Source organism: Penicillium odoratum (assembly GCF_028828045.1).
Source record: "Penicillium odoratum strain IBT 22623 chromosome Unknown utg000005l_segment0_segment0, whole genome shotgun sequence".
NCBI classification, from domain to species: Eukaryota; Fungi; Ascomycota; class Eurotiomycetes; order Eurotiales; family Aspergillaceae; genus Penicillium; species Penicillium odoratum.
This window is the reverse complement of record NW_026643147.1, coordinates 3,497,841-3,522,784: the sequence shown is the minus strand read 5'-3', so window position 1 is coordinate 3,522,784 and position 24,944 is coordinate 3,497,841. Positions and strand designations below refer to the sequence as shown.

The 24,944-nt window shown below is 47.2% G+C and overlaps 11 protein-coding genes across 11 annotated transcripts; 8 read left to right on the top strand and 3 right to left on the bottom strand.

Moving 5' to 3' along the window:
- Positions 1-732: 732 nt before the first annotated feature.
- On the top strand, positions 733-1,815 carry N7520_006857 (uncharacterized protein; the record flags this gene model as incomplete). The annotated part of the gene is made up of 1 exon (XM_057140791.1): positions 733-1,815. The coding sequence occupies one exon, from the start codon at positions 733-735 to the stop codon at positions 1,813-1,815; it is 1,083 nt and encodes a 360-aa protein (XP_056994797.1).
- Positions 1,816-4,643: 2,828 nt separating this feature from the next.
- N7520_006856 (uncharacterized protein) lies at positions 4,644-4,925 on the top strand (the record flags this gene model as incomplete). The annotated part of the gene is made up of 2 exons (XM_057140790.1): positions 4,644-4,689; positions 4,747-4,925. 2 exons carry the CDS (start codon positions 4,644-4,646, stop codon positions 4,923-4,925), a joined length of 225 nt encoding a protein of 74 aa, XP_056994796.1.
- Positions 4,926-8,598: 3,673 nt separating this feature from the next.
- On the top strand, positions 8,599-9,630 carry N7520_006855 (amidohydrolase family protein; the record flags this gene model as incomplete). The annotated part of the gene is made up of 1 exon (XM_057140789.1): positions 8,599-9,630. The coding sequence occupies one exon, from the start codon at positions 8,599-8,601 to the stop codon at positions 9,628-9,630; it is 1,032 nt and encodes a 343-aa protein (XP_056994795.1).
- Positions 9,631-10,654: 1,024 nt separating this feature from the next.
- On the top strand, positions 10,655-13,638 carry N7520_006854 (alpha/beta fold hydrolase; the record flags this gene model as incomplete). The annotated part of the gene is made up of 3 exons (XM_057140788.1): positions 10,655-11,263; positions 12,179-12,602; positions 12,656-13,638. The coding sequence occupies 3 exons, from the start codon at positions 10,655-10,657 to the stop codon at positions 13,636-13,638; spliced, it is 2,016 nt and encodes a 671-aa protein (XP_056994794.1).
- A 56-nt stretch (positions 13,639-13,694) lies between these two features.
- Positions 13,695-13,940, top strand: N7520_006853 (uncharacterized protein; the record flags this gene model as incomplete). Its single annotated transcript, XM_057140787.1, has 1 exon — positions 13,695-13,940. One exon carries the CDS (start codon positions 13,695-13,697, stop codon positions 13,938-13,940), a length of 246 nt encoding a protein of 81 aa, XP_056994793.1.
- Positions 13,941-14,547: 607 nt separating this feature from the next.
- On the top strand, positions 14,548-15,573 carry N7520_006852 (uncharacterized protein; the record flags this gene model as incomplete). Its single annotated transcript, XM_057140786.1, has 1 exon — positions 14,548-15,573. The coding sequence occupies one exon, from the start codon at positions 14,548-14,550 to the stop codon at positions 15,571-15,573; it is 1,026 nt and encodes a 341-aa protein (XP_056994792.1).
- A 1,749-nt stretch (positions 15,574-17,322) lies between these two features.
- N7520_006851 (fungal zn(2)-Cys(6) binuclear cluster domain-containing protein) lies at positions 17,323-17,728 on the top strand (the record flags this gene model as incomplete). The annotated part of the gene is made up of 2 exons (XM_057140785.1): positions 17,323-17,435; positions 17,488-17,728. 2 exons carry the CDS (start codon positions 17,323-17,325, stop codon positions 17,726-17,728), a joined length of 354 nt encoding a protein of 117 aa, XP_056994791.1.
- A 7-nt stretch (positions 17,729-17,735) lies between these two features.
- Positions 17,736-18,921, top strand: N7520_006850 (uncharacterized protein; the record flags this gene model as incomplete). The annotated part of the gene is made up of 3 exons (XM_057140784.1): positions 17,736-18,248; positions 18,283-18,441; positions 18,490-18,921. 3 exons carry the CDS (start codon positions 17,736-17,738, stop codon positions 18,919-18,921), a joined length of 1,104 nt encoding a protein of 367 aa, XP_056994790.1.
- Positions 18,922-19,076: 155 nt separating this feature from the next.
- Positions 19,077-20,385, bottom strand: N7520_006849 (Gfo/Idh/MocA family protein; the record flags this gene model as incomplete). Its single annotated transcript, XM_057140783.1, has 3 exons — positions 19,077-19,477; positions 19,533-19,691; positions 19,917-20,385. The coding sequence occupies 3 exons, from the start codon at positions 20,383-20,385 to the stop codon at positions 19,077-19,079; spliced, it is 1,029 nt and encodes a 342-aa protein (XP_056994789.1).
- Positions 20,386-21,137: 752 nt separating this feature from the next.
- On the bottom strand, positions 21,138-22,287 carry N7520_006848 (phytanoyl-CoA dioxygenase family protein; the record flags this gene model as incomplete). The annotated part of the gene is made up of 2 exons (XM_057140782.1): positions 21,138-21,825; positions 21,902-22,287. 2 exons carry the CDS (start codon positions 22,285-22,287, stop codon positions 21,138-21,140), a joined length of 1,074 nt encoding a protein of 357 aa, XP_056994788.1.
- Positions 22,288-23,166: 879 nt separating this feature from the next.
- On the bottom strand, positions 23,167-24,681 carry N7520_006847 (hexose transporter; the record flags this gene model as incomplete). The annotated part of the gene is made up of 1 exon (XM_057140781.1): positions 23,167-24,681. The coding sequence occupies one exon, from the start codon at positions 24,679-24,681 to the stop codon at positions 23,167-23,169; it is 1,515 nt and encodes a 504-aa protein (XP_056994787.1).
- Between the last annotated feature and the right edge of the window lie 263 nt (positions 24,682-24,944).

Genomic DNA, 24,944 nt, shown 5'->3' with positions numbered 1-24,944 from the left:
GAATTATTTGGTTTTTTGACCGGTTTCTGCCCCACTTTTCCAGCGTAATACCGACCACCTTGGTTCACCGCCTTTACGTAGTCCTATATGCCAAGCTGGAAAGGTTATATAGTAGGTTATTCGTAGGTTATATGGCAGGTTAGTTGGTATAGGTAATATTTATTCCGCTATAAATACTAATTATTGTACAATTAAGGCAAACTGCGAGTATTTTGCATGATTTAGCATTCAAAATCGTCGACTTTGAATACTGTTTTACTATAGCAGTCAAGATAGGTAGTTTTTGATTACATAAGCGCTAGATATTGTCTGATCTCTCTCGAGTATTTTTACCTTTCTGCCGGCTCAAAAATTCAGACCAATACCGAAAAAACGAAAGCGAGGTTTGTCCCTAAAAAGATTCGGTACCCACCCACTAAGCCTCATTTGGCACTAGTACTAAACCCAATGTAGCTCTTTCACTATACTGCGTACTTAATACTACCTTCTCACGCCCAGCTCTTCGTGCAATCCTGTATTCACACTCAAACTTCACTCCTTGTACAAGACAAATCCTACTTCTACTACCTTCCCACGCCTAACTCTTCGTGCAATCCTCTATTCACACTCAAACTTCACTCGCTTTACAAGATAACTCCTACTACTTCTACCTTCCCACGCCCAACTCTTCGTGCAATTTTCTAAACACACTCAAACGTCACTCCCTTTACAAGATAACTCCATCAATCCACCATGGAAGCCATCAGCGCAGACCAAATCAACGACGCAATAGCTCGCGCTGTGAACAATCGCAGCCGAGTTTACAACTTCTCTTTCGCACTGAGTATTCGATGGGAGCGAGACAACACGAATGCCGCTGCAGACACCGATAATTTCCAGGCGATCCTGAGCACACTTAATCTCGACCAAGCTGAAGTTGAGATCTTGGCTGAACAGGATCGGACTCCGGGCTGGACATTGAATGACGCAATTCGGTCCATTTTCCGAAGCGCAACAGAGGCACCCGGCAAATCCATCGTGCTTATTCACTATGCCGGGCACGGAGAGGTTAGAGGGGAAGAGCTCTGGGCTGTAGAAGGCCCATCCCGCCGAAGCATCAGCCTCCAAGATTACATCGATACTGTGGTGAAAGGACATGTCCAGTACTTCGACATCGCAGATACAGATGCTGTCTTCGTCCTAGGTTGCTGTTACTCGCATGTGGTAACGCGAACGTCAAATCCCGCGACTCGGGTTGTCGAAATTCTTTCTGCGAGCGATGAGCATACTCCAGTGGCCCTTAACCCACCACGCAATACCTTAACTGGAAAGTTACGGGGCGAGATTGCTCGGCGTAAGCGAGACGGTCACCACTTTGTGACAATTTCGGACGTAATGGCGACTATTCGAGAGAATAGCTCGGTTGTCAAGCCAACACATCATGTCAAGTTAGGGGTATCTATCTGCTTCCCTTTCACTGGCGTCACACGCATCGACCCGAACACGATTGCCCCTACGCTACGCGCAGTCTTTTCGGTTCGCATTGCCGAAAATATGACCCGGGAAAAGCTGCACAGATTTCTCACTTGGATTGAGACCCTCCCGCCTGGGTTCGCTATTGAGCTCGACGGGATCTACGCCACATCCTCGACTCTCCTGATATTTCAGAGCGCATATGCGCTGTTCACGAATCTTGCTAGGTATCACGGTGTCAACTTTATCTCGGATGTGACAAGCGCGAACCGCCGCAAACATCTCAGCCAAGAGGAGCGACAGAAAGTTCCTTCATCTAATTTGAAGGAGAACATCCCATTCTCTAAACGCCCCAAGCCATGAATTTACCCAGGAAGTACTTGCTGTTGTGGGATTTTGCGGATGCACTGGAGTTTTGATTCGTCATTAGTTAGCGGTATGAAAGGCGGTGAGAGACATGTAACAGCAGCACTGTGCGCGAGTGGATTTCTTGACTTGCGTTTATGAGTCAGCCAGTGGCATTGTAATTTTGTTAATACCATGTTATTAAGGCGAAGAAGTTCCGTTAGATGACAAAGCTTCCGATAAAAAGTCGGAGGATGATAACTAGTCGATATTCGGATATCATATCTTGCCATCGGAATCTCGCCTATGACGTATTGACTAGTACGGAGATTACGTCCCATGATCAAATGGGTCGCTGACTAACCAATAACATCCTCAAAAGCCATCCTGGGAGGGGCGATTACCTCCAGCATACGACGGCTTACACACCACACACAACAGGCTTTATCTTCTTATGTCCACTGTCTTGACAGCTAATAGCTTACAAGAGAGGAGAACTTCCTGCAATTGGTGACTAAGGGAGGCCCATTCACATTCTCGAGACTCCACTAGAGCAGCAAAGATTCTACCTGGCTGCAGCTATGGATGCAGAAAATACAAGGTCAACTCCCAGGCATTTTACCACACTCGCACCTAGGCGTCGGAAAACCAGGCTAGCCTGCAATTTATGCCGAGAAACAAAATCTCGATGTGATGGTCGTCAGCCCTCGTGTTCAAGATGTGTAAGCAAAGGAGTCAACCAACACTGTGTATATGAGAAAGAAACATTGAAAACACGAAGGTATGAATAAGGAAGCCACCACGTCCGATTTTGAATATGATTTAAACTATAACACTTTGACAGATATGTTGCGCTTTTGGAGAAAAGAGTGAGGGAACTGGAGACAGAAGGGCCCCGAGGCTCTTCTCAAGACGGCAGATCACCACATGATGTCGAAATAGAAGGTGGGCTCATGCACAGCCGCATGGTCTCCATTTTGGCTCAGACTACATGCGACAGTCACAGAGCTGACAGATTCCTTTCTTAGTTATGAACACATGCTCATATTCACCTAGTCCTCTTTCACAACAGAATCCTCGGACAAAAACCACACATCATACTTCAGGCACCTTTGCTGGATCATCTAACGACCCTATTGACAGGCTTGACGCCTTGGTGATGGTGCCCTCTCCAAGCACAACCGTATATCATCATGGCGGGTCGTCAGTTACATCTTTTCTCCGATCTATTGCACATAGAGTTGGGATGAATGAAATGGCCGATCAAAGGCTGCCACAGATCGACAGAACAAATAACTCAATGACGAAGGAAAATGATTCTACGGAGCATGACCCTCGTGCTTTTTCAATGCCAGCACGTGGGGTAGCAGATGGAATGATGCATCATTTTTGGACATACATTCATCCCATCTTCTCAATATTACATAAACCAACATTTTCGTCAATATATGAATCGCTTTGGATCCCGGAAGCCAACATCTTGCTGGTTAACGAGAATCCAGTTATATTAGCGATTCTGAACATCATCTTTGCCCTTCACTGTCAAAGCAGGGCAAGAGAAGATGCCGCTGATCACTTTTATGAGAAATCGAGAGAGTTATGCTCGGCAGATGCAGTTGACTTGCCTTCTCTTGAGACTGTGCAACTTCTATTGCTCACCGGGATTTATCTTCAATCTACAAAATATGCGAGCAGATGTTGGACTACGGTGGGTCTCGCAATCAGGTATGCCCAGTATCTCGGGCTGCACTTGGACTGCTCGAGGCAGATGGCTCGTTCTCAAGTAGAACAAGAGATCAGGCGGAGAGTGTGGCATAGTTGTGTTATGATGGACAGGTTTGTTTCCGCATTTTTTTCCTGTGGTGGTAGTTCGGTACTGCTACTAGTATGGCTGACACAATTATCTACACAAAGGCTCCTGTCGCTATCATTCAATCGACCGAGCATGACTCCTATGCAATGCCATGTTCCGTTGCCATTAATGGTCGACGACGAAAATCTCGACTCTAGGGGCAATCATCCTCATTATGACCACGTTCACCCAAGTTCTCTCATGGCTTTTTTCGTATATTCAATCAAGCTATTCGAAATCCTTAACAATACTTTGTTATCGCTTTATCCTAGCTCAAGTGAGCATTGTTATGTGCATGATCTTGGTCATTGGTGGTCGCGAGAACATCTTGATCGTTTGTCACCCCTAAATCGTGCTCTTGATGATCTATCTTTGGAGCTCCCGGCTCACCTTCGACCATATTGCAACGTTGGCCCCAATTGCAATATCCTGGGTAGCCAACTTGCGTGGCAGGGCTACGTTTTCCGCTGCAGGTACTGAACTTTGGATCTTTTCATCATACAGACTTTTAGTTCATTGTGAGTAGTGCGGAGGTGCTAATGACCGAATTAAATAGATTCTTATACGTAAAGGCGCTTATGCTCAGACCTGTCCTTTTGTCAGCTGCTGTAGCTCGAATGAAGCAGAAAGACTTTGAACCCCGGCCTGAGACGCCAGAAACACTCGAGGAGATTTCTGCTACACAAATTTGTTCCCTCTGCGTCGAAACAGTTCACGATCTTGTTCAACACATGTCAGACAGCGTCGGAATTGTCTCCAAATATGCAAGTTGGCGTGAGGTTCATTGTGAGTCGAGCGCCCATGTCCATGTTGACGGGCGAATGATTTCTAATTTATTTCAGATACTTTTATTTGCGCCATTGTGGTACTAGCCGCTCGTCTGTGTTCTTTCAAGAGTAAGCCTTTCCATCGATCTGCTTTGGATTCCTCATGGGGTCGGTGCTGGACAATTTTGGAGCATTTCAAACCCCGTACACAGTCGGTAAAAACAGCCATGGAGATTTTGCATTCCTTGGAACTCCGTGTTTCCGAGATGGAAGGTAAGTTTAGTTTTCCCAGCCTTTGTCGGAAACCATTGCTAAGATACATTGGGGTAGCCACTGAAGTACCTCTGTGCCCACTCCAGGAAATTATTACCAGTGCCGGCAACCTGTCCCAGTCTCCTCGACCTGCGTCATTATTTGAGGATCCTTTTACTCTCTCAAACTTCGATTTCAATGTCTTTGACGATCTCTGGCCACGGGAGCAAGTTGGTAATCTGGGGTGGCTTGCTTAACAGGCACGACTCCAGCCGGTGAAGATATTGAGCGGTAATTTACTACCTAGACATGATTTATGCCAAGTGAGCCTCTTTGTATATCATTTTTTTAGTAAATTGGTGTCTGCAATGTATCGGTTGTCATAACACCGAGTTCTACCACCATTGTTGCGGTACATCAACCTGCCTGAATGCACCCACACCTGGCTCTTTTTTTAATCAAGTAACGATTGCATCCGATTTCCATTCGCTTTTATTCTATGGAGATATTGCCTATATTGCGAGAATATCTACTAGCACGTCCATACCGGTGATGTAGACCCAGTCTTTTGTCTGAATCGAGCATTAGTGTTAGACCTTTTCAAACCCCGCAACGGGTCGAAGGTTGGAAACCGAACCCAAGACCATAGATCTGAGCCCATGGAAGTAAGGCCTAGTCGATTCGGAGACAATACAATGATAAGACTAGATCATCAGATACCAAGAGCAGATACGTATACTTACGAATCATTTTTACGTTGACTAGTTAGTAGTACATGGTAAGAATAAAAAAAAGCCTCGGGTTCTAAAGGGGCAATGGAAGCTCATTATTTACTGGTAATAATAGTATTACCTCATATATAGTTAGGTATAGTACAGGATCTTTAAAAGAGATCCAGGGAACACCGGTTGAAATTTAGAGCCGAAAATAGCCTATCGCTCGCCAACGCAAAGAATAACTACTTAGTTAGTACGATATAAAATATCCTATTATTGAGTTTCTGACAGATAGCGACCTTATAGCCAGGCCAGACACAAAGTCCCCTAGCGGCGCCTTGTAAGGCATGACTTGTTTACCTACCGAGTATCTCCAAACTTTACAGTAATTTCACAAAGAAACCCAAGTCGACACTTGATGCAGAACAAGTTTCCAGTCCAATCTAGTAACTTACATACGGAGGCGCTGTATTTATCTCGTAAATACTTTCTAGCAAGAACTCTCTTGAAGTTCAATTCAGAGAATCTTTTTTTTATGACTTCAATTAATTGGTGATTCCAACGTTTTTGAGCCTCCACGGCGAAATTGCACCGCTTTCTTAGTCTCGTCCCATAAGCAAACATAAGAATTGGGAAAGGAAGACATAGAAATGTTAGAAATGCCGGTATTGAACTCGCCCATTGGACACCCAAGCCCAGGAATATTTGCTTCGTAAACAACGGGAAGGCAGTCGCGAATGCCGCCTGAAGCATTGCGCTGGCCGCAAGCACAGATGCAGCATAGATTGTATACGCATCGATGAGGTAGTTTATAGATGTTTTGAAGACGGGAACCAAAACGAACCCGAAGAATGCAGATCCAACGATGTAAACAGACCAGTATATGCTTAGGTAACTTGTCCATGCGAGCCAGAAAAATTCGATGGGCAGACTAAAGCCCCTTCACAATGCTAGGGGGAAGTCGCGCCTCGGGAGCTGGATGACCGCTGTTCATAAGTCTAGTCTAGTAAATCGACTGTTGTCAAATATGATATAGCAGAGACCACAGGCCATGCCACAAGCGACACCCAGAAAGGCCAGCCCACCAAAACCTTCACCTCAACCCCTCAATGTATCGAAAACAATCGGAAATGCACCGAAGAGCAGGTACAGAGTTCCATAGATTATTTCCCATGAAGAAAGATGCAGCGAAAACGATGGGTTCTATCAAGAGAATCCATGGACGAGTTAAAGATTTCTGAAAGAGTGCGACAGGAGAATCACGACTTTGCTTCGAAATGCTGGTGAATATCTTGCGCGTCGTTGCGGAAAGATCTGCTGCCCGCATATTGAGCAAAACCGGACCATAAGTTTCAGGCAGCGTCAATGACCCAACAACCCAAACAGATCCGACAAGGACAGCTAGCAACCCCTGTGTCCATCGCCTTCCAAGTTTTTCCGTAACAAAGCCCGACATTATGGGTCCAAGAGTAGGCCCAAGGAACTGAGCTGATGCGAATACTGCCATTCCCAGCCTCCCATGGGCAGCTGAAAATATATCAGCAATCACCCCACCGGCATTGGTCATTGGTGAAGCGTCGAATGTGCCGCTAAGAAATTGACATGTGAGAAGGGAGGGCATAGTATTACTAGCAGCAACTGCCGCAATAAACACCGTCAGGAGCCCGCGAGTCAAACGAAATAGTATTTGTCAACCGTAGAGTTCGGATAGGGGGGCCCAGAGAACAGGACCTAGAGCAAAGCCGAAGAGGAAAATTGAAGTTCCCAAGACACATACTTCCTCGCTGCTTTGAAACTCGACATCAATCTGAGCGATTGATTTGGAGTAGGCTGATGATACGAATGAAACGGCGAATACCGACAGGGAAACAATGGTGGTAATGTACCATTTTAGTGCTTCAGACCAGTCTAATGGGATCTCCTGGGTCGTCCGGAATGAATGTGGTCATGTATGGAAACTGGTTTGTTCCTAGTCCATCGTACAAGTGACTTATTATGGAGGGGGAGAGAGGAGCTCTCCGAGTGATGGAAAATTCTCACATTAAGGGCATGGGATGTAATAAGCTACTTCGAAGACGACAAGATCAGTATTGTCCCTTTGAAGAATAGTTGTTGTTTTGAAAGCTCTATCCAATGAGAAAATCTTACCTCGGCCAATACCAATCAACAATCCACTGTGATATGATAGGCTTTCATCGGGAGGGACAGGAAGTTGATAAGTAGAGGAACATGCCAATTTGAAGAAATTATCAATATGAATGAGTCCCTAAGCAGCAACGGGCATGGCATTCCGGTCCCGATACCGCCTCTATCTCGCGCCATTGAGCGGCCGCATAAGGATGCCGGAAAACTCGGGGCTCCCTACGCGGTACCTAGAAAATAGCGTAGGGAACTCAAATGAACGTCATTCAAAGAGAATTATGTTAAAATTTGGATAATAGATGTAAGTCTTCAGTGCTCAGTTACCCCCAAATCTAATTTGTTCCCCAGAATATCTTCCAATTTTTCTTCCCCCCAAAGAATAATCAGCAGGGATGCCGGATTCTTGGACTCACCTAATCTCAACTAAGACGGCAAGCCCCCTGTGGACAAAACAATTCTTTAATTAACAATTCGATGGCCTCTCTACCGATTTTTCAGTATTAGCTTAGCTAGCCTAGTAAGATTGACAGTTCAGAAAATAAGTAGACGAGCGTCAGACGTAGTAAACAAAGGGAATAGTAGCTAATTAGTAAAGTAAAATATAATCTACCCGCCAGCATCCGAATTTGATCTGCTAAATGATTTCTAAAAGCAGCCTTGGACTTCCGCGAGTCAAAGTCCCACGGGACAGCAAACGACCAGGTGATCTCCTCCGAGTGGAAGGTCCATATTTATCTCCCCGTGCTTTATGATTGGCTCAGCAAAAGAATTTGACTCCGAGCTGCGGTAGGCCCCACTTATTTCAGTCTATATGTTGACGGCATGGACTAGTAACGGGGCTCAACCATGAAGTAAATCAGGAAAAGATCCAATGAGCTAACGTTAGGCAATCCGGAATAGTTCGGGTGTTCTGACACGGCGGTCTGCTTTCGGAAGTCCAATCAGACTACATTTCCATGGCCGACTTCCCCATGTGGATCTGGTAGATCATAACCGCCTTATCCGGGTAGGATATTTAAAGACGATCCGGAACCGTTGTACTTGAATTGATCGTTCCAAACCTAACATGAAAATGTCGACCCCGTTTAGAATTGATGTCCACCATCACTTTTTGCCTCCGGTATACGCCAAGGGTGAGTTTCAGGCCTTACAATACGAACATTTGCATGAGGCGAGTACTCACATATCTTTTACAACTGTAGCATTGCAGAAAAACGGAGGTGATCCATCTGGCTGGAAAACTCCGTCTTGGTCTATAGAAAATGACGAGGCAATTTGTCAGAAGCTGGAAATTCGCACAGCCTTTCTTTCTATCACAGCTCCTGGCCCAGATGTTGTGAAAGGACCCGAATCAGCTCGAATTGCCAGAGAATGCAATGAATGGGCAGCTGAACTCCGGGATCAAGACCCACAGAAATACGGATTCTTCGCTACTATTCCATCCCCGTTTGAAAACATTAACCAAGCTATCTCGGAGGTTGCCTATGCGCTTGATGTCTTGCACGCCGATGGCGTAACCTTGTTCACTCGGTATGGGGATGCAAACTACTATCTTGGCCACCCCATGTTCAAGCCACTATGGGCAGAACTCAACAGTCGCGAAGCTGTTGTGTTCATTCATCCCACAACTGGGGTGGACATTGGGATGATCAACCCACTTTTACCCGCACCGATGATTGAATATCCTCATGAGACGACCCGGTGCGCTGTTGATCTTATTGTCTCCGGGAGAATCCGGGAGAATTCTGACTGCAAAATTATCTTGTGCCATTCTGGGGGTACCCTCCCATTTATCGCGACGCGGCCGGGAGTTCTGCTCTCTCACGCGAACCTCTCCTCCATGACTCATGAAGAATTCCTCGGTGATGCCCGAAGATTTTATTATGAGATTGCCCAAAGCAGCTCGCTCGCCATAGAGTGTTTGATGAAGTTTGCGGATCCTGACCGCATCCTGTATGGCTGCGACTATCCTTACTGCCCGGAAAAGACCATCGACTTCTTCAAGAATGCCTTGAATTCAGCACCCCTGACCGAGGATCAACTTTCCAAGATCAACACAACAAACGCCCTGAAATTATTTCCCCGTTTGACGAAAGGAAATTGAAAATGTCGAATAATCTGATCTCTGTCATTACGCCAGTTCACATATACACATTATGGACATAGCTCTGTTTGAAATCATCATAAAGCCCAAAAACCTCGCACCTAACATTCACGAATTCTTGGGCATACAATACCATAGACAAAGCGTCTTTATTATTTGTAATTCTACACAGCCTATTTGACGTTTTTTTTTGACCCACGTAAGTCTTACAATAGCAAGACAATGTTGTTAGGCTAAATTTATATCGTGATGTCCCTTCGCTTACCATTCATGGAATGCAAATACCCCGAGTCACATATGTAAGATTATATTCTACTGCAGTCGAGTAAGTCACCGCACCAGAACCAAAATACCAAGCCCGGCGCGGCTTTAGGGCCTATTTCATTCTGAAAGAAGGTCAAGATGGTTCTAACCGTTTCTATAATTGATCAAAGCAACTCTCCTACAAATTATACATGTTTCCGTCACCGACCGACTGTTTTGTTTATCATTGACATTGATCAGGAGCAATAGGGTGTGTTGGCAAAAATTCACTTTACTGGAAAAATCAACCCAAACTGCCAGCTACAATCACTTACAGATGATTAGACATAGTAAGTGAAGTATATCCCATATCAGGTACTGTACTAGGATTTGGGATCTCCGAGCTTTTGTAATTGGCACACCTAGGGGATCAGAAGTTAGTGGTGTAGGGGGTGGGTGGTGAGTGGGGGGAGGGAACTGTGCTTACCTCCCCGTCGCTACTGATTGGCTCTAATCCCAGCTTTAGGACTTTTGCATAGCATCGCCCTACATCCATGGATCGGCAGATTCAACCGATGTCCGCGGCTCCTCCGATTCGTAGAAACCTTCTCCACCACAATTACAATACAATCAGAAAATCTTCCACGTACCCTCGCTGCTGCGTCCTTCTCGAAAGAACATCCTTCAAGCTGACTCGAAAAATTGTTTGTGCCTACGATATCCTACCAATGATCATCGTTCTCTCACATATTCGTCACTGATTCTTCCATCCATACCGAATATGCCGATTCTCAACGTCCCTGGTGCAAAATTGCATTATGAGACATTTGGCAAGGGTCCCTTGCTACTTTTGATTCCGGGCGCTGGCGGGAATGGTGAAACGTTCCGTCTGATCGCAAACAACCTTTCTTCCTCGTATAAAGTTGTTCTTTGGGATCGGAGAGGGTATTCCAGAAGTACCCTTGAAGGGCCCCAAGATTTCACCCGCCGCCTGTCCACGGATGCCAGTGACTCACAGAGACTCATTGAGTACTTGTCCCCAGATAAATCAGCTTTTGTGTTTGGGACATCATCGGGAGCCATTGTTGGCCTGGCTCTTTTGTCCAGATTCCCGGAAAATGTCCTGCGCCTCGTGGCGCACGAACCTCCTTGTACAGATGTTCTGCCCGCAGAGCACAAGGAAAATGCCTCTGGATTTATCAATGAAATTTACAATCTGTATCGAAATCAAGGTCCGAACGAAGCTCTGCAAATGTTCTTATCGAATTTCTCTGTTCCGAGCGAGAGGGATGACATGTTCAAGTGTATGGATGTCAGGCTTGATGCTGAAGTTCGAGCCAACAGTTTATTCTGGTTTGAATTTGAATTGAAACAGTACACTAGTTCCGCAGTCGACATTCTGAAGTTGCAAAGTCTCGCAACTAAGCTTGTACCCGCTGCGGGAACTTTGTCTGGGAATGGCGCGTCAGTGAGACCCATTGCTATTCTATCTCAGATGTTGGGACAAGAGATTATTTATCTACCAGGCGCTCATATTGGTTATATATCGAAGCCCAACAATTTTTCTGCCTCACTTTGCCGAATCCTTGGAAGCGAATAATTTGAATACAATCGGAAGGACCTGCAAGTTCCACTGAATGTTGTTCTCAATCTCATTTTAGAGGAGTGGGAGATATGTGCTGAAAAGGGATACGACGCAGCGAAGTGAGAGAAGTCACGCCATTTCTCCCGCTACTGGTTCATGCCTGCTTCTAGAACAAAGATTTTGTTCGTGGATTAGTAACCGAGTGCGATTCTTCTAGAAGAATCATTGTCCCGAACCAGCTGGGAATAACTCTATGTAGGATATAACTGTCATGAGCATGTCATTGATGACATCTAAAAAGTATCCTCCAACCTAATTTTAAATTTCTCGTCGATAACGTTCAGCATCATTGTCACTGCATGAGCCACCAATAGAAAGAGGTTGAAACTTCTTGATATATCTTTTTCTTCAAACATCAGCAAGACAACGGTCAAATCGTACCTACTGGAAGCCAGATCTCCGAAGCCAGAGAGAGAGTCTTGAAAGACAATTTCAAGGATTACAAGTGTTCATTATGCTCACAAAAATGACTGATGTGATACGAAAGACTACGAATTTCATGTAGGTCGGCACTTGGAAGAAATTTCATTGGCATGCCTCGGCGAAAGCGATGATTGGCATTTGGCCTTGCTGAATGAGGATGAATCAACCAATGAGATTAAGAACAGCGTAAAAATCAAGCAGCAATTTGCCAATAGAGATACACGCACGGGTCCTCAGACACTGGGCCAAAATCCCAAAGAGCCCACGGGTGAGCAGACTCACAACCCACCAACCGGACAGCGAAAATACTACCCCCGATACTGGCCCCGTTCGTCCCATGACAAGCCTCTAGGACTGGGGACAATACTGTCGAGTCCGGAGTATTTCGACGAGGATCATATCAAGATACCCCCGCCACCTCCACCGGCCCAAAGAATACGGACAGCGCCGCAAATCCACGAACCCCACAAACTCAAGCGACCTGAAGCTCTACCTTCAGGTGACGAGGAGAAACTCAGTGATGCGAGAGAACATGTCAAAAACCATCCTACTCTCAAGGTCATTAAATTAGATGCCGTGCCCTCCCAACACCATCTGCTCGAGCCTGACTATAGCCGCCGCAACGCATCACACGAAGTTGTTTCGCCAGAGGAAAGTTACAGTCACAGCCTTTACAGTAGCAAAAGATCTACTTCGTGCCTGAAAATCCTCGAGGTGACCGGGTCTCCGTGGAAAACAGCGACCGGCGCCGATGCCCTGAGTCCTTCTATTTTGATGAACGCCCCGAAAACTCTGACCATGTAGAAGAATTTGTGGAAGAAGCCGAAAAATACCAGACTACCACCGCCGGCTATTCCACTGCACAAATCCCCGTATCCCAGGAGACGCTTTTGCCAAAAGTGAGAAGTGGCATCGGTAGTGACAACGGTAGCCAAAAAAGCCGATCAAACAGCACTTGTGGCAGTGCCACCAAGACTGAGAAAGAAAGCCAAAACATAACCCTCACGAGGTTTGTTGAGGAAAGCTTCGCTGGCAAGTCCATCAGCATCCGCACGGGTGACCAAGGAACCATGCAGTTTAATATCACTGACGACTTCACCCGGCGAGCCAAGGCACAATCACCATCAGTACCCAACGACCACCAGCCACCAGATGCAGATGCAGATGTTTCACCAGAGCATCCCAACCGCAGAGTGACTTCTGACCTCGAGCCCAGCCCTTGGCGCGCGACTAGGCCTCTGATTGTACGGCAAGACAGCAATGGAGTGCAATGGATCGCGTTCGAGTATTTCAGGGACCGTGTAAAACTGGAATATACAATCCGATGCGACATCGAATCCGTCGATGTGGAAAGCCTCAGCCAGAGCTTCAAAATTGAGAACTGTGTCTACCCGCGTGCCTACTCTATAACTGAACCATATAGGGGTAATCGCCTAGCCTACGAGACCAGCTGCAATGCTATTGGCTGGGCACTTGCTAAGCTAAATTCGGCTTTACATGGAAATCGCGGCCTCATCCAGCGTGCTGTCGATAGCTGGCGGAACAGCGATCAGGACCCTAGGCTACGGAGCAGACGGTTAGCCAATTATCTATACGCATCCCTTTCCGCTCCATCGCTGACATCTGATCCAACGCCAACTCAAGTTGATGTTCCCGGAGAAGACCCGCGACCACAAAATGCCATCCTTCGGGACTAAGAGCCAGCCACCGGTCTCGAAGCATGCGAATAACATCTTAACGCAGACAGGCCAAAATGTCAGCTAGACAGACGATTATGCCCCCCTCTGCTGGCGATTCTTCACGTCGTTCACCAATTGAATCCCAATCTGTATCTAAAGAGCTCCCAGCACACGCTCCGATGGGACTGTCTGCGCCTCTGATGGCTACCCATGAATGGCTTGTGACTCACAAAGGAAACGGACCAAAATCTGAAGGTTTGGTAGATGACAATCTTCGCACCGTCGTGGACACAACTCAAAGGGGTCCCACCGAGGGGTAGGGGGATGCGGCTCGCTTCAGTTTGGGCCTTGAAGGCGGGGCAGAGTAAGTCACTGTGGTAGCCATAGAGAATCAAATTTAAAATATCCAGGTAGAACTAGAGTTGCTGTTATGTTTTAGAAACGACTATTGTGGAACGAAGAGCCACAATAATGGTGACGACGGGCCTTTTCAGTCGCGGCGGGCATGTCGATTGCAAGATTACTCCCTAACCTGTTCTGGTCAACTATCTTGTGTACTTCGACCACTTCAACAAAAATATTCAAGTCAAAAGACGGATCTACATGGCTTGGAGGATTGGCCTTGGAAGTTCGGCTCTAGGTTGGAGGAGACTGCGGCAATCTCGGAGATCGGAGGACATTGGACGTCCACGATCAAACTTTACATGCCTTAAAAACCACAGTCGCAAGGAACAATTTACCCGGACTAGCTCATGGTCATCAACCTGCTGCTTGCCCTGCTGATACCTCTCTGCTACTCTATCTATTTCCCCTTGCTACAGTATTATTTTACATCAATATTCTCCACGTCACAACCATTATCCAACCATATAGACACGATGAGCATTCCTTACCAGCGTGCGATGCCTCTGGGGGGTATTTGCGTTGATGGTGCTTGTTGAGAACTCCATCCAACCCGTCTTGCACAACACTGCGCCATCAAGCCAGACCAGCCAGTGGCAGTTCCCGCCTGGCATCTACACACCCAGACAATTCATCGCACAGCTAGCAGTCATCCCAGAAATCATTCTTTTTCAGCTGGGACCCGATGATGTTTCGTCAAAACAGACCTGCCGAGACATTTTGATGGATGGCTTGCGTTCTAGCCTCTCACAGGAGGGCCGTGAATCGACGCTTGCCCTGCCTGACTGGAAAAGTGCGACCCCATCCGAAATGACGCAGCAAGCCAAGAAGGTTGGAGATACCCTCCCGCAGTACGCGCTAGAATACAATTACACGTTTGCTGGCATCGCCGAGCTGAAGGTCTATAGTCCCTGCGAAGGCCATAAGTGGGTGCCCCCAGCAGGACAACTCTTGCGGAGCTCACGCAGCTCACCTATTCTCATGATGCTGTACAACGAGTGGTTGCAACAAATCACCTGTCTTCGTGATTCACTTCTCTCTTTCGAGAACTTCACGGAAGTCCAGCTCGATTTGTCGGACCCCGCTCACCACGGTACTCGCCAAATGGAGGGCATCCGAGAGTCATCTTTGCGCAGTATTCAGGCCCAGACGCATACCGACGCGGATATTCTCGAGGTCGCTAAAGTGTTGACGGCACCAAACCTTCCAGAGGGAGGCTTCGGGTTCCAATACTCTCAAGGAACAGTCCTCCCGGCAGTCTTATTCACGCAATCTGCCACTCGTCTGCTCCGATATTTCCCTGCCCAAGTTCAGGAACCCGGTGAAGAAGACAGATGTGTGCTCTTTGAGTGCCCAAACTCCAACTTGCAGAGCAACCTTGTGCAAACGCCGCAATGCAAAGCTTTCGACACCATATCGGCACAGGCTGTGAGCGACGCAATCACTGGTGCACAGTATCCCGGCTTGCAACGCAATATCCAATTGACTGGGAAGTTAAACAATGGAGAGGCCTTCTCTCTTGATCATGGCACGGTGCTTCTTCGTTCCTGAAGCTCCAAATCCAGAAAATGATTGGTACCTTCATGACCAGTTGGGGGCTTTTACTAACATATACCGTATTGAACATGGCGCTGTTTTATTTTATTGCGTGCGCGAGATTGATGAAGAAGTGGAAGCGGTTTTCGTTCTTTTGAGTTGAAGATCATTGGGGGATAAATGAAATGGGGAGTCAGCCCTTCTATTATATGGGTGCACCGCAGGAATTTTGGACACTGTTCGAACCCCCAAATGTCCAACTCTTCTTTTTGCCCTTTTTCCTTATTCTATTTTCTTTTGTTTTCAATTTCTTGCTTATTATTTTGGAGATCTCTTTTAGGGAGCTTTTCGATTTTTCAATTGATACTGTAGGAGACTTAGACTTCTACAAAACCCAATTTGGGTCCAAGGTCTGGACCCAAACCCCAATAATTTTGAATCTTAGACCCAACTTTTTACATAAAAATGCATAAAAATGCCAAGGATTTCCTAATTTGGATTGTTCATACATACTTATACAAAAAGTTGGGTCCTAATGGGATTTTTGGGTCCTTGGCATTGCTAAGATTGGGTCCAAAATTGGGTTTTGTAGAAGTCTAAGGAGACTATGTATTGAAGAGGGGAACGCTCGTTGGCTGTACGCTCTGACGACGCACGAATCGGATATACTCAGCAAAACCCACCACGACCGAAGGTCGCCCTCGGCGAGCAGTGGATCCCTCGACAAAGGTCAAAAGTGAGAGATGTGTAAGTGCGTGTATTCTGTAACTAGTGCTAAGTTCGTATTAATATGACCGTTTCCCTTACATGACGAAATGTGACCCGTAACGGTATGGTAATCCGTACAGGGACCGAGTCTCCCCACTACAGTATGTAGAAGACCGAGCAGAAGACTCAAATTTTCCAAGCACCGCGCAAAACACGCGGCGGAAAGCCTCTAGTGTAAAATTGAAACAGGTTAATCTTTGTATTTTCATATATACGGAGTAGATATAGATGGATAAGGACGAAGCATAAATAAGTAGTAATTCATATCAGGCGGCGATATGGGAGATCCAGAAAATCTCTTTTAATTGGTGCGCCTACCAGACCAGGGTATACGTCAGCTGCATAAGGGATGCTAATCGCTAATAAGTGATAATGAGGCGCCTCTAATAGATAGTGGTCTAGGAGGGCCAAGGACGGGCCGTCCCCACACAGCCGGAACCTTGGGGCTTTCCGCGGACTACGACGGCATTACCACCAATATGACGTGGTGTATATGTAGATATGGATGCCTGTGCATGAAAACGATAAGCCTTGACCCCTTATTGTGACAGTCTAATGCGATGAGGATGAGATTGGGGTGGGGGCAGGGGAAGTCTCGTTAATCGATTACCTGTACAGTATATGCAATGCAGCTTACATTACATCACGTCATAGGGTATTTTCTTTGTCTTGCGACTTGCCCATTCCTGCAAAGATAACTCTTCACATTTTGCCATTCATCAGATTGCAATTCATCTACTGTGCATCCTCCACTACTTCAACCGCCAAGACCGTACTGACTGTTCGACATATCTTGGAGCTGGATGGTTCTTGCTGTTAGTCTTCCTGCTGCTGATGTCTTTACCATGACCGCCGCAACCTCTCCGATTACTGCCCATTCATGTCCACACTGCGATAAAAGCTTCAACCGAAGTATGTCATGCTCCAAAATCAGAAAACTCAAAAATAAAAATCGAAGCGAAAATGAGAAAGTATGTAATATGCGCATGGCTTATCATGACTCTAGGAGACCTGAAAGAACGCCACCGTCGACGCTGCGAAAAATCCATCAACAAGGTCCCGACCACCAGGAAAAGGTCGTGTCAGAGCTGCATCGCCTCAAAAGTCAAGTGTGACTGGGCCCACCCATCTTGTACAAAATCTCTTAATCAATCACAACAGCGCTGTCACTCTGACTCATACCGCAGGCTCCCGCTGTCGCAATCGACAGATTAGGTGCGAGTACAAGCTTGACATCCCGACCCACCCATCACGACGATCTACAACCGCCTCGGTTCCCACTCCCTCGGACCCAGCCCGTCTACTAATGGCCGGCGAGTCGATGGCTGGCGATACTTTTGACTCCCAGCTCTGGTTCACAGAGGACCTTACCGGGCTGGCCCCCGACAAGACGGGGCTTTGAAACCCTCATGAGCCCGGCTCCATTCCTCTATGATCTTCAGCAACCCCCGTCACCTAGCTCATGGGGTTCCGGTTTTCGTATGGGGGAGGGGGACCCAATCGCCCTGTCGGTCCAGAGACCGACCAGCCGACTGACAACGGCCGCGGTCCCTCAGGAACTAACATCGCTGCAGCCAAGTTATCCTGGGAAGGACCTAGTGCTAAACCCGCTGGCCACCGACACAACCCTGTTTCGGCCATCATTGCCGCATAACCAAAGTCCAGGCTACATGCCACAAGACCTGGTCGATATACGACAGGGGCTGCAGATCATCTCCAACTACCCGGCCTGGATGCTGGCTAAGACCTCGCAATCGCCCTTCATACATCACCGACTCGCCCACGGCTCACGCCAAGGTATGCCTGAGCCTATCGCCGTAGCACTGGCGTGCGTGGGCATGAAGCTGCCGTCACAGGGTCTTGCGAAGAACTTTGTGTGTAATACTTTCCGCGATCAGCGGCAGAAAGTAATTGCCCAATTAGTGAGTTTGTTTCCTTGTGTTGAAATCAAAGCAGGATAACAATGGAGGCCAGCCAACTTCTCCCCAAAGCCTTGAGGATATCTGCTCGTACCTCCACGCTTTGTCCATTTACCAAATTGAAGGGCTTCTATCTTCGAATCGATATGAAGCCCCATTTTCTTCCGCCGAGCTCTATCACGAATATTTAATCAAGGTAAGCTCTTCTATTGCAGCCAGGAGCTGTGCTGACTATATACACCAGATGATGCGTCGCATGAGCCAAACTCATCGCGCGGTTCTTCTAGGCAGTAGTTCAGAGGATCAATGGGAAACATGGTTTGTCAATGAGACATTTCGACGGATATTTTATCTAGTGTTCCTCGTTCACCACCTTTTAGGCGCCAGCAAGAGTTTAATGCCCGCATATTTCGAGCCGCTGCTGCCTTTGGTCGATCTGCGACCGCTGCAATTGCCCTGTGCGGAGGAGATGTGGAATGCGCCGGACGCAGAGGACTGGGCCCGAGCCCGCCAGCGCGTGGATCAACAGCAACCGAACAAATTGAGTCTGGGTGAATTTCTAGACGCGATGACTGCGGGGGGTGCTTCGCCAGATCAGTCGTCAAGAATAGGCATGTTGGGCGAGCTGCAGCGACTGATCATAAGCGTGGTGAAGAGTACCTGCACTGCGCAATAGATTTGTTACGCATTTGGGAGTAATGTAGATGCTGCTCTATGAGTTAAGAGATCATTGAGACGCTGCTTAACAGAGAATACTCGGTCAACTATAACATATTCAATGCTTACTAGATGAACCTAGTTTATACATAAAAATTTACGAAGTTTTCGAGTTCACGGACTCTCTCGCCAGCTATCTAACCAGCCCTCAATCTGGCCTGCTCTCCTGGCCGCATCCTCCAGCGAGACATACCCCGACTCATCCCTATTCGCAAAGCTGATCAAGGAATGCTGCACTGATCGCGCCCGAATTGGCACCTCCATCTGCGTTTCCGACCAATTCCACGAGACCTCATCCACCTCGTCCGTGTCGAACTGATGAACCCTGATGGTCACCGGCTCGCCATATGCGTCTGCTTGCAGCGAGATACCAGCGTACGCGGTCAACCGAATCGTACCCGTTTCTCCGGTCAAGGTCCACAACAGTGATGGATCGCCAGGGAAGGGCTGGCCGCGGAGGAAATATGCGACAAGACTGGCATTGGCACATACATAGGAGGATCCAGGTAGAGATCCTTTATTCTTCATTAGCACTTAGTGCTGAGATAGTGACCGTCTTTATGTACTCACCATGCAGACTCAACAAATCAGGTACGTCAGATTTGATCGACTCGACGATCGCGTCTGTCTGGGGATCTCGAACGCGGATATCCGGACGCTGGATCTGAAAATGGGCATCATCTGTTCCGGGAATGATATCGCCCACGACGGACTGGATATAGTCGATAACTATCAAACAATATTAAAATATAACCATCAAGTATCCTTCAAACCTACATAAGGACACTCATAGTTGGTGACAGAAATAAGAAATAAGACTCTTACCATGTCCAAATCCAATCACAATTGGATTTCCCCCAATGTTTCTCTCAGCAAAATATTTTAGTCCGACCGGCAAGATTTCTCGATCTCTTGTGCCCCCAAACATTCTTACCTCGGTACTGAGAAGCTTACCCACCTTCCCCGAGGCAAGGACTTCTTTGACACGTAAAATCGGCGGCGCATAACGTCCCTGTAATCCTACCGCTACACGGCCCCCACCGAGAGCCGCAGCAGCAACCAACTCATCTATTTGATTCTTGTTCGATGCGATCGGCCATTCAATATAAACATCTTTTCCGGAGAGGAGACTGGGCAGGATCGTTTCCAAGTGTTTATCCACCCGGGTATTGCAGAGGACAAGGTCGATAGCAGGGTCCGCGGCGAGGGAGGCAGGGTCGCCGTAAGGTTTTACAGAGGAATCAAGATTGAACGTCGAGATGGCGTTCAATGCTGCGGCAGAACTGCTGTTGCAGAGAGCATTGATGGTGAAGAGGGTTTTACCGGTCGGGGAGAGGAGGCAGGGGAGATGGGCGGCAGCTGCCCAGTTGGTGGTTGCGGAAGCAGAAAGGCCAATTATGGCGGTGCGAAGGGGAGGAGACATGTCGGTTTGGAATTGGAGATGTTTCAGGATTGATCTATCCACTTGAACAGATTTATAGAGCGGAAGATGGATAGAGGTTTTGTATGAAATCAATGACCCTTCATCTCCGAAGGATTGAAACTATGAACTATGACGGTGACCGTCTTACTCCGATAGTACTTTCTTGTTTTCTTTGCTACCCACCCTTTCTCCAATATATTAATAATCCCAGATAAATAACCAGTTAACAAAGACAGACAGACAAAAGACTATTAGTAATTGTCTCCCTACCTACAGTCCCATCCCGAATACACAAAAGGCCCATACATCATGTGGGTCCGCGCATTGTATGGATTACAAATCACCTGTCCCACGGCGGGGGGGGGGGCGAGATTGGGGGCAGTCTCGGCCTCGGAGTAGGCATAATACGTCTTCGCAGTGAGACTGCCCAGATACGACATATTAGCCTGAACTTCGAAGAGTCTATAGCTGGAGGCAATTTTGCTATCAGCTAGACTAGATTGAATGTTTGCCTTATGTAGAGCTATTCGACATGGTTCTGCAGGAGCCGTCTGCCGGCCGCTCTGCGCATATCTACCTCACTTGAATCTTCTTTTGTTAAATTGAACAAGGTTGATTTGAAGCCTTGTATGCCTGTCCGTAGAGACTGACCTTTTTCATTTTCTTAGAAAAATGTGACTTGAATAGTGAATATATAACGTCTCAACAATAAAGCCAAAAAAAGACTTTCAGTGTGCCAGCATATCAAGGAATCAATAAGGCTTGACTCCTGCAAGTTTCAGAACAGTATCTGTCAATTCCGGCTTCTCAAGGGGCTCATCTCGCTCGCCGGGGCATACATTGCCGTTCCTCATCGCTTTGCCTTGCCCAAAGATATTGCAATGAGGCCAATGGGTAGTACCCTCCCATCGTTCAAATATTTCAACCTTCTTTTGCAAGTCCTCGGGAGTCGCAAGACTGCGGGGCGTGTAGGTTGCGTAGATAATGGTGCGAATAGTATCAGTCTGGGGCAAAGATGCATAGTGCACAGTTCGCGAATCCCAAATTATCAGATCCCCAGGCTCGGCATCGACCTTGATCAACTTACATCCGTGCGCCTCGTACCAAGCCAAATCATCTAGCGTAAATCCGAACCAGTCGAATTGACCTGGTGCATCTGCTGCCTTGGGCTTCGGCGGGTGTTCCTTGAAGTATTGGTCAAACAACTCTGAACTACCCTGAAGAAGCTGGAGGCCCCCGTCCTTAGGACCAGCCTGAGAAAGATTGATAATACCCTGAGCACATGAAAGTCCCTTTCGAGTAGGAGACTGATCCACATGAGGCCAGGGTTTCCATTTCAGGTCGGTGCGGCCAGGCAGTGTGATATTAACTGCATCAAAGGACACAAGAAGCTCATCTGTGCCCCAGAGCCTTGCAAAGGGCTCAATGACCCCCGGCTCACTGGGAGAGGAGAGACAAATAGATTAGTCGTGACACCAAACAGGAATTACCCAGTCGTAGTTTGGCGTAAACTTACGAACGCGCTTCCCAAACCCATTTTTCATGCGCTGCAGAGTAGTTCAACACCATACCTCCATTCATCATTACCGGCAGATTCTCCTCCTTCCAGGTCGACTTGTCATTGATATCGAATCCGAAAGGGAACTTTTGGAACCAGTTCAGTGCAGCTTCCCGGTACGCATTGGCACGCTCGCGAGGGATGGCTCCTTTAATGACAGTGTAGCCTTTATTGAAGAAGTCGTCACGCCAGTCACCATAGGAGTTTTTCTTGGCTGCTTGCTGACTGAGGATCTCGCTTTGACCGCTAACATTTGTATCGGAATAGTCGTGCTTGATGTTGTGGCTTGTTTTGAGGTAGCCACTGTTGATTGAGTCTGGGTTTGCGGCACTGACTAAAGCCATGGTGAACTGCTTATGGAGAATAAATCGAAAAGATGGACTTATTGGGGTAGATATAAATGCTCCGTGTAGATCAGGAGCAGAAAGATGGCGTTATTTGAATTTAGCCTTCTTTACTGAAAAGAGTAGAAAAGGTATGATGGAATTTCTCCAAAATGAAACTCCACGGCACTGCAAGATTGCCATTTCGACCGAGCTACAGTTTCCGGGAATCCAGCGCCGGCAATTGTGGGGCAGAACTCCACGGAGTTTGTGTCTCCAGTCAACGCCGCCCTCTATCCGGGCCCACCAGTTTCCGTGGAGACTTGGGCGAGGTAGCTGGTGGTCATGTGGTCCGAATCCTGATCACAATCAATTAAATTCCCGGGACGAATATGTAATCTTCATGAGGACGCTGCATTCCTGCTACGTGAGACTTGAAACAGCTTGTAAATACTCTTTCAAATCCCAAAAGTCCTTCTTGTGACGAGGGAATCATTGGCATTCAGTCCTATAAGGACGGGCTTAGTAAACGATGAACTGAGACCTAGGAAGACCAATATCTACAAAAGTGAAAGGAGACCCAGGGGAATAATGGATAGCATCTTGGAAATTTCTACATATTTCGCCAGAATTTCCAGACTACGCAGTAGGATCTTGAATTAATAACTTACAGGATATTATTCGAGCTACACAGACAGCCTTCAACGATCATTTTAACAGCATTATTTGGATAGCTTTAGTGCTGAGATGAGAAGTAATATCCTACATAGTGGTGTTATCCTCAGAAGAAAATCAGGACTGAAATACCCCCGTGGCTTTTCAAATACAATGTTCCAAGGATCTTTGACCAGCGTGGACTTCAATTCAAATACAAAGAAACGTAAGCACGCAATATGGCTTCTACGCCCACTCGCGCTGCTCAACCGTTGTTGCACTCTTATGCTCATCGTCATCTGCACGAGCAAGATTCTCAGCGATTTCGGGCTCGAAAATAGCTGCCACTTCCTCCAGAGTTCGTCCTTTGGTTTCCGGAGCAAAGAAATAAAGTACCACCATGACGGGACAAAGTACCGCAATATAGACAATGTAGTAACGCCAGGTAATTGCGTCGAAGGCGATAGGATTAACGTATTGGTTGAAACAAAGTGCCACCGCGGTGCTCATCCAATACAAACTGACATATTTGGTACGCAGGTGAGTGGATGCAATTTCAGAAACGTATAGAAGCGGAATTGGAGTGAATCCAATGTCGTAAGATCCAAAGAAGCAGAATATGAAGGCTATGACTGCTGTGCCAGAGTTATGATCGCCTGTCCTCGCGTACGTTGCAGAACAGGCTGTCAGCAAAGCCATGAAAATCGCCATACCTCCAGCTGAAGCAAGAAGTAGCCTTTTTCGCCCCAGACGCTCCGCCATAAGAGCTGCTGGAACAGACATGAACAAATTAAAGACTTGCAAGCCTCCGTTGATGGCTAGTTGCTGACTAGAACTTCCAATGCCGACAGTCTTGAGGACCGGAGCAAGATAATAGCTAATGATGCCGTTACCCACCCATTGAGAAGTGAGTCCCAAGAATAGAGTCAAAAAAGATCGTCTAAGATTTCCTTGGTTGGAAAAGAGCGCCAGCCAGCTATAGGCTGCCTCACGTTCTTCTGCTTCCACTGCAGCCAATATTTCACGATGTTCAAAATTGATTAGGTCATCATCAACTGCTCCATTTGCATGATATTGCGCAAGAACCTGCTTGGCTTCGTCTCCGCGGCCCTTCAGCACCAGCCAACGTGGCGATTCAGGCACAAATACCATGGCTGTAGACTGCGCAACCGGCCAACAACATTGCAGTATTACGGAGAGGCGCCAAGTCCAGGAGCTTTGAATCGAAAGAGCACCGTAGCTTGCCCAAGCAGCAATAATTCCACCAACATAGAAAAAGGTGTTGGACAATGCGGTGACCTGCGGTCTTTGGCGTGGGTGACTAAGTTCAGCGACGAGGGCATTGGTCGACACAATGACACAGACATTGAAAAAGCCGAGAATCGCGCGGGTGACCAGGAATGTAACAGCACTCCGACTGAAAGACTGCCCAATGCTGGTGCCGATCATGGCTGCATTGGCAATGAGGATGGCTGGTCGCCGGCCGATGAGATCAGAGACATAGGCCGCTGGAAAGAGAGCAGTAATTGCACCAAATGATTGCGCTGCAATCACCAGACCCTCCATTTGGGAGCCCACAATGTTCAAGTCCGTGAACCACCGGTCGTTCGCGAGGAGTCCGTTCACCAAAGAGGCATCATAACCAAATCCCACACCTCCAAGCATGGCACCCAAGAGGAGGAGATTCAATTTGCGGAGTCCTGGGTCCTTCCACCACTGTGCGTGTGTATTGTTGCGCAAATCAGAAACTGTGGTGGACATTGTAGTGGATGTCAAGATAAACAATGAGGTTGCAATGAAGTAGTAGGAGAAGAAGAAAAAAAAGAAAAATCTTTTGGCCTCTGTATCTGACATCAAGGGACATAATCCTGCCTTTAAAGGGCGTATAACTTTGTAGCGTTTCTTTTCCTGCACTGTACATATTCCATGAATCCCCGTGGGGTAAAATTCAGAAATATGGGGGTGGGCCCAGAGCCCAGAGTCCAGAGCGGGGCTAAGCGAGGCGAAATCCAGGAACTCCGTGG